The sequence below is a fragment of the Ictalurus furcatus genome, chromosome 19 (genome assembly GCF_023375685.1).
Source record: "Ictalurus furcatus strain D&B chromosome 19, Billie_1.0, whole genome shotgun sequence".
NCBI lineage: Eukaryota > Metazoa > Chordata > Actinopteri > Siluriformes > Ictaluridae > Ictalurus > Ictalurus furcatus.
This window is the reverse complement of record NC_071273.1, coordinates 9,615,229-9,627,909: the sequence shown is the minus strand read 5'-3', so window position 1 is coordinate 9,627,909 and position 12,681 is coordinate 9,615,229. Positions and strand designations below refer to the sequence as shown.

Here is a 12,681-nt window from a genome sequence, read left to right as displayed (position 1 = left end):
TCGCGATATTAGAAGTGGATCTCGCGTTAACAAAGGTACACAAGAAAGAATGACGAAAAACACACTGTTCTATATAGATACGCGGTATCAACAGTAGAGCGTGTGAATACGGGAAATTGAGGGGAAATTAAGTTGTTTAAAACGTTTTTCCCCGTCTGTATTTGGTCTGTTTTGTGTTTGAAAATGGGGAAAGCGGATTTCCTAAGTCCTAAGGCAATTAGCAATCGGATTAAAGCGAAAGGCCTGCAAAAGTTGCGATGGTATTGTCAGATGTGTCAGAAACAGTGTCGAGATGAAGTAAGTTTGTCTAACTATGTTCTTAGTGCCAGTCTTACTTTCATAAATATTCCACAGAGTGCTTAATTTCTCCATACAGTTATTTATTATTGTAGAATTGAAGGAAAAAAGATTTAACAGATTTCCCAATGCGCGCGTGTGTATGTTTGTGTGTATGTTTGTGTGTATGTTTGTGTGTATGTTTGTGTGTATGTTTGTGTTACCTCTCTCTGATAGAATGGGTTTAAATGCCACTGCATGTCCGAGTCTCACCAGCGCCAGTTACTGCTGGCCTCAGAGAATCCCAACCAGTTTATGGACTACTTTTCAGAGTGAGTTCATTTCTTCTTAAAGTTCTTACAATATTGTAGATGTTTTATTTATTTTTTTTAAAGAAAAAAAGATTTCTCTGCTTTAAACACTGTCCTGTTAATCTGTCTCCTGTAGTTACATAGTTAAAAGATGCACTGTACAAAAAACAAACTGTAATGTCTTCAGAGGTGAATGGGTCTTCCAGAGTTTCCACAACGCATTAACACTCAGAGGGCTATGCCCCTTTTTTTTCCATGCTCTGATTAAATAATTAAAACTCGTATTTCGAATAGATACTGTGGTGTTTTATAACATTACTTTCAGCATATATACGGCTGTATGAGTATTTTAGTCTCAAATGTTTCAGACAGTATGAAGTCAGGAAAACGTAGAGGTCGACCCATAGTGGATTTGACCGATAACGATAACTAAGCAGGGCGGTACCTACCTGCTGATAACGGATAGCTTTTAAAATGGATACTGAATGAAAACATAACGCTCAAAGTAAAATATTCCTGAACTTTATTACAAAAATAAACAGAATTGACTGTGCCATGAAAATGTACATTATACATTACTATGTATATTAACTGTTCATAAATATTAAAGAAAATAAAAGATTTACATCCAAACTGAACCAAAAAGTATCACTCCAAATAACAATAAAAATAGAGACATCCAAAATAAATTTTAAAAAAAACAACACTTCAAATAACACAACAAAATTGGTCAGTGATGGTTATTTCGTCTCTAGAGGCCGCTCTTGTACTGTAATGACGGCGGAGTTCCTGCTTCTCAGCCGTTCCAGATCTAAGCTGTGCCACTCCGTTAAATAAACAGAACAAAGATAAGTTTAAAAAATAGACCCTCATTTCACTACCAAATCGTGCTCAAGGTGCTCAGCCACTCAACAACCAGATCTCCAGTTCATTCAAGTCACAGCTATGGACCTTTTTGCGTTTAATGGGAAATATGTGTCTTTTTGTAATGTTAAACACTTCGTGATTGGACTATTTATGCTCTACTGCCCCCATGTGTACCCACTGTTTCCCAGTACCCCATCCCTTCCTGCTTCTTTATTCTTATTGTACTTTTATTTATGTCCTGTCAGCACTGTGTTTGTCATGCATGTACTGTATGTTGCACCTTTGGGTCCAGAAGAAATGTTATTTCAGCTCATTCTGTAGCACACACTGAATATGGTTTAGATGATGAATCAAGAGCTACTCGAATTGACTTGAGATCTACAAGAGACTGGAACAGCCCTTTACTACTATTGAGATGGAAATGCAGAGGTTCTAGCTCTAATTCCTTTTCCCCAAAAGTTCGAGAACTAGGAATGGTCCGGTGACGAGAGTAAAAGCAAAGACATCAGACATTTGGTTAAGCATCTTCTTTTAGAGGATATACACTTAGTTCCTGTGCCTCCACATTGTTTTATGTTGATGTTTGTCAGTTTATTGTGACATCGCATGAAATGAACAGTACTTCTAGCTTTGCCTGTAAGAACATTAGGTCATGTTGCTGCCAGTTTTCAGGAGGTACCAAATATTTGGTATTGGAAAAGTAGCCAGTGGAAAGAGCACCATTCTGTGGTTTCTTGCTCAGTTGGTGTTAATGTATTGAGGGTTGAGATCTTTAAACCTCAGACTCGTATTAATTGTATTTCTCTGTGTTTCTTCTTCACAGTGAGTTCAAGAATGACTTTTTGGAGCTGTTAAGAAGACGTTTTGGTTCGATGATCACTTGAAATTCATCCCAAATTTTCTAGTCTGACTTTCATTTCACAGCATTAGTTCATTATGTAATCCTCATATCTATGTTTTTTCTTTCTTGAAGGAACAAAACGAGTTCACAATAACATCATCTACAACGAGTACATCAGTCATCGGGAGCATGTTCACATGAACTCCACTCAGTGGGAGACGCTCACAGATTTCACTAAATGGCTGGGGAGAGAAGGTAAACACTGAACTGAGGTTAAAAACACCCCCCCCCCCAAATAATTGTGTGATTTATTATAAGACTAGTTTCATTCAAGTTTCGTTTCATTTGTGCATTTCTGTGCATAGGTTTATGTAAAGTGGACGAGACGCCCAAAGGCTGGTACGTTCAGTACATCGATCGTGATCCGGAGACAATCCGCAGACAGGAAGAGCTGGAGAAGAAGAAGAAGCAGGATCTGGACGATGAAGAGCGCAGCGCAAAATTTATCGAAGAACAAGTGCGACGAGGCCGAGAGGGCAAGGAGCCGGAGGTGTGTGTATACGAGAGAGCGAGAGAGATGCTCTGAGATGTTATGTTTACCGTTTGTCGTTTTAACTCGTGTTGTCATGTTGTATTTGCAGGAGGAGCCTGTGTTTACTGAACTGAAGAGGGAGAACGAGGAAGAGAAAGTTGCCTTCAACTTGGCTGGTAGCTCCTCCTCCTCTGTAGGCCCAGCTAAAGCAAGGTTGCATTCAGTCACAGGAGCATTACTCCGCTTAAAACATTTATACACAGATGTGTGTTTTTAAGATGTTTTATATGTCCACGTTGCTGTGTTTTTATTACTTTTTTTTTCCTCACAGCACATCTCTGGGTTCGAACGCCCTGAAAACGGCAGCGTCTGGTAAAAGAAAAGACGCATCTCACAGCGCCGACTCCAAGGAGAAGAGGAAGAAATCTGCACTCGACGAGATCATCGAGGTAGCTGTTCTTTTCCCGATCAATATTTGATTAATTTTATCCTGATTTATATGAGGTGCCCACTTTTTTTCATTGCTTCAACACATTAATATTTATTGATGACCTTGATCCGAATCAGGAATTCATCTTGGAGTCGACAGCAGAGAACGCAATTCACGAAATATACTATAATTTACCTGCCTGTCGAGCCCTGTATAGATGTAGCCTTGCCCTTTTCCAAATCCTCGGTCATTTATTTTCTCATTAAAAGAGTACTGTGGTGACAATTGGCCATCTTGTCACTTAGAGGTGTTGTAGGGTTGTTTCTGATGTGTGAGATCTGAACAAGACACACTTCCAGTCTAGAGCTGCTTTTATCCACTTTATTTTTCACAAAGCTCGTAGATGTCTTTTTAAACTCACAGTTCCAATGCACAAACACAGAGTAATCCCACCAGCTTGCTACCACCTGCACATGTCCTGACGCGGTCAAAAATTGTTGTGCTTCCCTCCATTACACCTGCCCTTCTTTTACTCTCTGGCTACCTGTATACTAATTAGACTCACACTCCCCCCAGTGTTAAACAATGAAATTACAACAGACATTGAATACACCATAATGGCTCTTAAACATACTATTTTGCATCAGATGAAATCATCTCTGATCAAAACAGCTCTACTGTTTTTGTATCAACGTGCTGCCTGCTTTACATAGCCTCAGAAGGAGATCCACGCAGCCCTAATCTAGAGTAGAGGTTGACCGATTGATCGCACAGATAACTGATTGCTGGAATTTATCGGCAAAAATCCACACCAATAGCGGTTCCCAGTTTTCATCCATTGCGGGAGCGGCTGAGAAGAGTGCGCTGTCACTATACAGTATGAGAGCGGCCTCTAGAGGAGAAATAATAACCATCACTGACACATTTTGTTGTGTTATTTGAAGTGTTTTTATTTATTTAATTCATCTTGGATTTCTTTTTTATTTAATTTGTTATTTGGAGTGTTACTTTTAGTCTTTTATTTAAATTAATCTTTATTAATAGTTAATATATTAATATTTATATATTTATTTATTTTTTTAAAAGTACTGTACATTTTCATGGTGCAGTCAGTACTGTTTATTTTTGTAATAAAGTTCAGGACATTTTTACTTTGAGCGTCATGTTTTCATTTAGTATAAATTATTTTTTAAACTATGGCTTGATTAATCGGTTATTGGCAGGTAGGTTCCGCCCTACTTAGTTATCGGTATCCGTAAAATCCACTACCAGTCGACCTCTAATGTTTGTGTTCTTCTGATAATTATAGATGGAGGAGAAGAAGAAGAAATCGGTGAAGTCAGACAATTGGATTCAGCCGGACATAGTGGTCAAGGTCATCACCAAGAGGCTGGGAGACAAGTATTATAAGAAGAAAGCGGTCATTCGGGTCAGTCGGCACTGTGAGCATTCCATATCTAAGGGATTTTAAACAGTGATGAATTTTGGTGATAAATATGCGCGTGTATGTGTGTGTGTTTATAGGAGGTGCAGGACAAATACACAGCTATAGTAAAGCTGATCGACTCTGGGGACAAACTCAAACTGGACCAAAGCCACCTGGAGACAGTGATCCCAGCACCGGGTAACATTTCACCCTTTAACAGCTATGTCCATATGTATAAGGCTGCTCTCAAGAACTGTTTTCAATTCATAACTTCAGAAAAGGATAGTAGAAAATGTTGCTCAGTCAGAATAGCCTATATTTGTGTAACGTTTTGTCAGTAAGAACACTTTTTTTTGCATGTCTGCTAGCAACACTGATTCTCAATTATGAGAGCAAAATTAAACCATTAAAAATTTTTTTATTTCAGTTCGACATGACGCAAAGGTTTTGAATATGCTTTGTGAACTGACGCTTGGTTGGAAAGTGTAGTCCATTGTAATTCACTCTTGTACGTTACATACACCGTTCAGCCATAACATTAAAACCACTGAGAGGTGACGTGAATAACATTAATTATCTCGTTACAATGGCATATGTCAAGGGGTGGGGTATATTGGGCAGAAAGTAAGAAGTTAGCTCTCAAAGTTGATGTGTTGGAAGCAGGAAAAAAGGGTAAATGTAAGGATCTGAGCGACTTTGGCGAGGGTCAAACTGATTGCTAGACAACTGGGTCAGAGCATCTCCAAAACACCTCCAACGGGCAGGTGAGCATCAGATCTGGACCGCGGAGCAATGGAAGAAGGTGACCTGGTCTGATGAATAATGTTTTCTTTTACATCATGTGGACGGCCGTGTGCGTGTGCGTCACTTACCCGGGGAAGAGATGGAACCAGGATGCACTATGGGAAGAAGGTGAGCCAGCGGAGGCGGTGTGATGCTCTGGGTGATGTTCTGAGGGAAACCTTGGGTCCTGGCATTCATGTGGATGTTACTTTGACACGTACCACCTACCTAAACATTGTTGTCGACCAAGTACACCCCTTCATAGCAATGGTATTCCCTAATGTCAGTGTCCTCTTTCAGCAAGATAGTGTGCCCTGCCACACTGCAAAAGTTGTTCAGGAATGGTTTAAGGAAACTGAGAAAGAGTTCAAGGTGTTGACTTGGCCTCCAAATTCCCCAGATCTCAATCCGATCGAGTATCCGATCTATGGACTCCCCACCTCACAACTTGCAGGACTTGAAGTATTTGCTGCTAACTTATTGATGCCAGATACCACAGCACACCTTCAGAGGTCTTGTGTAGTTCATGCCTCAATGGGCCAGAGCTGTTTTGGAGGAACCTACACAATATTAGGTTGTTTTAGGTGGTTTTAATGTTTTGGCTGATCAGTTTATCTATTCATAAAGCTCGCCTGTTGACTTTCTTTCTAAAATGCCTATTTATTCAGTTCATTCAGCAACCGCTGTCACGAGCAGGGGGAGGGGGTTCTCTATGATTTATCTATGATTTTATCTTGACTTCATTTTTTTTTTCATTAAAAAACCCTGCCATTTTAACAGGGTTGTGTAAACGTTTTATATCCACTGTGGTTATAAACCAGGCCTTAAGGTTCTGCACTAGTGGCTAAAAAATTGAGTTCTAAACCAAACACTTCCAAACCAAAGAGCCCCGTTGAGTGAGACCCTTAACACTCAGCTCAGCTCTGCGCTTGAATTTGATTCTGGCTCACTGGATGAAATGAATAAATGAAAATGGGTACAAAAGTTTTGAGACTGACATTTGGACCTATTTAACATGTACCTCTAGTCAGTAAAGCATGATTAATTATCTGCTCACTCTCTCTCTCTCTCTCTCTCTCTCTCTCTCTCTCTCTCTCTCTCTCTCTCTCTCTTTCCCTCTCTCTCAGGTAAGCGAGTTGTGATTGTGAATGGACAGTATCGGGGCATGGAGGCCATCTTGGAAGGCATAGATGAAAAGAATTTCTCTGCTCAACTCGCAATAGACTCGGTAATGTATAAGCTTACTGGGTGTGTTAATGCAATATTGGTTTTACAAAACTTTTCCACATTTACACACCTCCTGTGAATCAAATGAAGTCAATCAGCCGAGACATGACCCTTGTCTGAAGTTTGCTTCTTTAGTTTTGAAGTGGAGCTATGAGACTAATGTAGCTAAAGGAGTAAGGGAAGCATAAAGCTTATATTAATACCGTGCGTGAAGGAAACTTATGCTGAAATCCTCACACACCGCTCAAAAACAAATTATGTTGCAATTCATTATGAAAATGTTGTAAGATGTTAGAACCATGAACCTTTCCCTGCATATGTCAGTCAGGTAGGGCTGCAACTAATGATTATTTTCATAATCGATTAGTTCGATTAATCAGATTGGGGGGTATATATATATATATATATATATATATATATATATATATATATATATATATATATATATATATATATAATGTGTGTGTGTATGTGTGTGTATATATATATATATATATATATATATATATATATATATATATATATGTATATGTGTGTGTGTGTGTGTGTATATGTGCATATAAATAAACTTGGTATTATAGCATATATTTTAGTATTTATGCTTTTTTTTTTTTTTTTTATGGATGCACTGAATTTTACAGTCCTATCAATCCCTGGTTGATTGGTAGAACCTGCCATTCACCAGGGATTGGTTCAAATACCAGGTTCAATTACATTTTATTGTTGGTGTGACATTTAATTCAACTCTCTGAATTATCTTTGGTTTATTTTATCAATCAATGTGACACTTGAACTTGTCTACCACTTATAGGTTTTTGCAAATTATTATTTCATTTGTAAATAAATTTAAAATAAATCCATCAATGAAGCTAACCTGATATTTGTGAATGCACGCGAATAACCAAATTGGTTAATTTTAAAACATCTCATCTGAATATATTTGGATACATTTAACAAAAAAATGTATAATATTATTTAAACATTTTAAAAACTTTCCTATGGACCCCCTGCAATTACTCCACTGACCACTAGGGGTCCGCGGAAACACTGCACTAGATGGTAGAGTACAAAGTGCATAGTGTAAGTGTATAGTACATCATTTGGAACACAACTTTAGTATTTACTCTCTGAAGTGTGTTTTCGGAACAGAAGTAACGTAGTGAATAAATGAACTGCATGCAGACCAACTAATCGATAATTCTAAGAGAGATTCGTTCACAACGATTTTCATAATTGATTATTATCGATTTTATCGATTAGTTGTTGTAGCTATACAGTCAGGTGTGTCTGCCATTGGAGGCTTGGCCACTGTTTTCAGGCGTTTATTCATTAAGACTCAATCGTCTGTGAGAGTCGTTTCATTTGTCAGGGTTACAAAATCCCGTCTTTTCATTCACTTGCAGATTGATAAATATGAAAATGTGATAAATGGTGCAGACAGTAGGTGTAGTGTAGTGAAGCTCATTTATGCCAAAACGTTGCTTTATTTTTGCACAAGATTCTATTTCTATATCAAAACTTTAATCTATGTTAACATGCAGATGTAAGCTAAAAACTTTGCACTGTCATTGTATGTCACAGGGTCCTATGAAGGGGAAGAGAGTAGAGATTCCATATGAAGACTTCTCCAAGCAGGCGTGATTTTTATTTTTTTTTCCCCACCTTGACTCTTCATTGCAATCATTTTCCCTGCATCCTCTACTGTGTCAGAGCATTTATCAGGGACACACAGACACATTCCTGCAGCTCTTTTTACCGAACCAATTTACTGAGCCCTGTACTGAAGCCAACTGGGAAAAAAAAACAGCCTTAATCAGCAAGTTTTAATTGTCTTTGATTTTTAATAGGTAATATCAGGATTGTCTGTAATTAAAGAGTTGAATTGATTGTAAGGACAGAATGTATCTGAATTGATTCACATTGACATTTAAACAGAGGAAGACTAGATTGCATGAACAGTGTACACTGAACAATGTTTGTCAATGAATTTCATGTATGTAAAGCACCACCTGTCGTTCCTGCCAATTTTTCCATGTGTTTCTTCTATACAGTTCTCTTGTATAAGGCAATTTAAAAAATACACTTTCTTACAGAATTTCCCATTCTCTTGTTTTAAAATATCTGACTCCTAGCAACCCTGTTCACAGCTTTTTAACTAACACACTTGCACACACTCAGACAGGTGGGAGGAAGCTGTCCAGGGTGGGGACGATATAGCTGGTATAATGGCCATCAATGAAGCCTTTCCCGCTGTTATGGATGAACCAGCAATACACGTCGGAACCTTGCTTCTTATCCCACCGGTAGTCCTTTTGCTTGCCCCTGTTTAACACACACACACGAGAAGGGTGCATTTAGAAGGGCATGGCATCAGTTGTATTGCACTGGGGAAATGTTGCGTAATGTATACAGACCTAATGCTGAACATTTAAGGTTCCCTTAATGCATTAGTTCAAATGAACTTACAATTAAATGAACTGATGTTTAGGGTTTTTGTTTTTTGTTTTTTGTTTTTTTAGATTTTTTTTCTTTTCTTTTTTTTATAAACCAAATTATAAACAGAAGTGAATTGAAACCTGAAGACCAGAAAACAGGAAGTTTTCAACTTTAGAAACATGCTGTAATGTCATTTTTGCTCATTTATGTGGACCGTTTATTCAGTCATCAGTTGGTTGACCTTTGGTGTACTACCTTTTGACTTGGGGAGCTACCATGAGTTCTTTTCTGTTTATGTTTAACCTTTAAGTCAATAATCCAACCAATGTTAAAATCTTTAACCTTTTTTTTTTTTTTACTAATGTAGACAAAGTATTTAACATAAAATTCAGTTATCAAACATTCAGCTTCCGTTTTACATTATATGCAGTTCTCAGATTCCCTTAATAAATTTTAAACGTCCCAGATTAACCAACAAAAAACCCACATTACCCCATAAACAAACAAAATACTAGTACCAAGTTCCCCATTGCAGGCCTGAATGTAGCTGGCGTACGTAGAAGCCTCAAACAAAACGGCTGCTTCACCACGAGGGCAAGAACAAATAAATGGTACCTTGATGAAGAATGGGGTCACACTCAAGCAGGGTCGTTGCAAAATAAGAAGAAAAGAAGATTCACACACAGGTAGTCATCTGCGAAGTCGACAACTCCTTTCTCAGTGACACACGGCCTCTGCTCCTCCAGTCGGCTGTTTGCTAACTTCTTAGCAAAGTCCACGTGTGCAATAGTATCCAAATCTTAAAAGCTAGCTCTTAGCTATTATACTCTTTCTGCGGTAATATAACATCTCTCTGAGGTTATACTCTCCACAGATAGCGCTCTGGTCGACCACTTAACTCGCAGTGATGGTGCTTGAAAGAAAGAAAACCCCGCAGCTAGTGAATTCACACTCCTTCCACATGCACGCGCTCCATCCCACGCGCTCCATGCTCCTCAGGATCAGAGACTTCATCATTCTGTTCCTAGATGGATATCTCTTCCACCTCTCTTGGCTCATGAACAGAGAGCTCCTGTTCATTGTTACTGTAATCCATTGCAGCAGACTCACCATGGCTCCTCCTCTCTATGAGCTGATCCAGGTAATCTCTGTAGGATCGATAGGTCCTTTCATGCTCCACTTCTGAAGATGAATCGGATTCCTCTTGGCTCACTTTGGGTTTTGTTTCCCTTGGTTGTCTGTTCCTCTGTAAACGTGTCTTGGGTTTAACTGGTGACTCTTTTCGAACTTTGCCATCCGGCATTCTCAGGGACTGACTGATGGGTAAGAGATGGTCTCTGTGCAGCGTCCTAACTCCACCTTTTCCCACCTCAGGCTTTACATGGTATACAGGTAAATTGGGTAGTTTTCCTAACACCGCATGTGGCACAGAGCTCCAGCAGCTGTCAAGCTTGTGTTTGCCTTTAAGCCCCAGGTTTCTCAGTAGCACTTGGTCTCCGATGTCAATGGTCTGGAAACGTACCCTCTGATCATATGCTCTTTTATTTTGATTATGTGTCTTATCTGCCGATTGACTGGCTCAGTCATAGGCTCTTTGCAGATCTCCTTTCAACTTCTCCACATACTTTGAATAGTGTCGGTCACCCGTTCCATCAGGTGAGGTCTGGAAGCACAGGTCAACTGGCAGTCTAGCTTCTCTGCCGAACATCAGTAAGTACGGTGAGTATCCCGTTACATCGCATTTTGTACTGTTGTACTCATGGACTACATACGGCAAGTGTTGACTCCAAGAACATTTCTTAACCTGCCCTAAGGTTGCAAGCATGGAAAGCAGAGTGCGGTTGAATCTTTCTGGCTGAGGGTCTCCTTGAGGATGATAGGGCATGGTTTGAGATTTTCTTACCCCCAGGATCATCAAGAGCTCTCTTATCAACCTGCTCTCAAAATCTCATCCTTGGTCTGAATGTATTCTGGTGGGCAGACCATAATGCACAAAGTACTTCTCCACCAAAATTTTGGCTACGGTGAGGGCCTTTTGATTTTTCGCAGGAAATGCCTGTGCGTATCACGTAAAACGGTACGTCACCACTAAAACATTGCTGATCCCCTTTGAGTCAGGTTCCATGGATAGGAACTCAATTGCTTACAATCTGATGCAAAGGGGCAGATTTTTTGTAAGGGGTCTTGCGCATGACACACTCTCCACAATTCTTGACATACTGTTCAGCATCTGCAGCCATCTTGGGCCAATAGAACCTACTCCTTAACAGGTCTGTGGTCCGCTCCGCTCCTAAATGACCGATGTCATCATGTAAGGAGTGTAGAACAACCCCTCTGAACTCAGCAGGCAGCAGGAGCTGAGTTATGGGCTCTCCCGAGGGTTTCTTGCTCATCCGTTGCAGCAGTCCATCCTTCAGCACAAGATGGTCCTTCTTGCACTTCAACAGCATCAACTCAGGGTCAGTGTTTCCTCTTTGTGCCACCTTCCTTGCTGCAAGGCTTACTCTCTGTAGGTGTTCATCCTTCCTCTGAGCCTCTATCAAATCAGCTTTGGACATCTGTCTCAATGAAAGTAAGTCAAGGTGAGTACGGAAAGCATAGACATCAGGGATGCACTCAACGGAGGGTCCCAGCTGATCAATGTATCTTGGTGGCATACCAGATGACTCAGTAGTGCAGACCCTTTGACAGATGGACTTTACTTCACTCCGAGGTATCTCCTCCCATGCTCCTCTATCCACCTCATCAGCCATGTTTCTGGATAACAGGTCAGCGTCAATGTTATTCTTGCCAGGCCAATACTGAATATCAAAGTCATATGTGGCTAAAGCGGCCAGCCTGTCTGTCCTGTTGCGTTAAGCTTGGCTGTCGTTAACACATACGTAAGTGGCTTATTGTCTGTACGTACAGTAAATTTAGGTCCATATAGATAATTGTGGAATTTATACATGACCGCCCACTTTAGTGCTAAAAATTCAAGTTGGTGAATTGGGTAGCGCTGTTCAGTGTCGCTCACTTTTCTGCTGGCAAAAGCCACCGGCCTTAGTCCTTCTGGGTGTTCTTGATAAAGTACAGCACCGAGCCCTTTTAAGCTTGCATCGGTGTGGAGAAAGTAAGGCTTGTTGGTATCTGCAAAAGCTAAGACTGGCGCATTGGTGAGGCACTGGATGATCTGGTGAAACGCGTCAGTACAAGCCTGGTCTCACCGGTCACCAAATGGCTCAGACTCTTTCAGATAGGTCTTTGTCTTCTCTTTAGCTTGCTTCTTTTCTTTTTGTGTGGGTGCATACCCTTTAGTGAGTTCTGTGAGGGTTCTGACAATAGCTGAATAGTTGGCTATAAACCTCCGATAATATCCACAGAATCCCAGGAAAGACCTCAAAGACTTCAGATCAGTGGGCAGAGGCCAGTGGGTGACAGCCTCGACTTTTCCGGGATCTGTACCAATGCCCTCTGCCAATACTATATGCCCCACATATTTCTCCTTGGGTTGGCAAAACTGGCATTTGTCCAGAGAGAGCTTTAATCCTACCTCCTCCAGTCTGTCCAGCA

The 12,681-nt window shown here is 40.1% G+C and overlaps 2 protein-coding genes across 3 annotated transcripts in view; one reads left to right on the top strand and one right to left on the bottom strand.

Annotated features, from left to right (window-relative positions):
- Positions 1–51: 51 nt before the first annotated feature.
- Positions 52–8,670, top strand: kin (Kin17 DNA and RNA binding protein). Its single transcript, XM_053650201.1, has 11 exons — positions 52–297; positions 514–608; positions 2,278–2,321; positions 2,428–2,550; positions 2,661–2,845; positions 2,937–3,040; positions 3,159–3,276; positions 4,567–4,686; positions 4,782–4,881; positions 6,594–6,694; positions 8,275–8,670. Exons 1-11 carry the CDS (start codon positions 184–186, stop codon positions 8,332–8,334), a joined length of 1,164 nt encoding a protein of 387 aa, XP_053506176.1. The 5' UTR covers positions 52–183; the 3' UTR covers positions 8,335–8,670.
- The window catches only part of itih2 (inter-alpha-trypsin inhibitor heavy chain 2), a 27,690-nt gene continuing 23,523 nt past the window's right edge, over positions 8,515–12,681 (bottom strand). For both annotated transcript variants that reach the window (XM_053650200.1, XM_053650199.1), the window contains exon 20: positions 8,515–9,015. In XM_053650200.1, coding sequence (XP_053506175.1) covers positions 8,868–9,015 — 148 coding nt within the window. In that variant the 3' untranslated portion in view covers positions 8,515–8,867. The remainder of the gene's footprint in view (positions 9,016–12,681) is intronic.

What these genes read in the sequence shown, in the direction of transcription:
- kin (XM_053650201.1), top strand. Translation starts at nt 184, where the DNA reads ATGGGGAAAGCGGATTTCCTAAGTCCTAAGGCAATTAGCAATCGGATT. An exon ending in GCTGTTAAGAAGACGTTTTG is followed by an intron (nt 2,322 to 2,427) that starts GTTCGATGATCA and finishes TCTTTCTTGAAG; the next exon opens with GAACAAAACGAGTTCACAAT. An exon ending in GAGAGGGCAAGGAGCCGGAG is followed by an intron (nt 2,846 to 2,936) that starts GTGTGTGTATAC and finishes TTGTATTTGCAG; the next exon opens with GAGGAGCCTGTGTTTACTGA.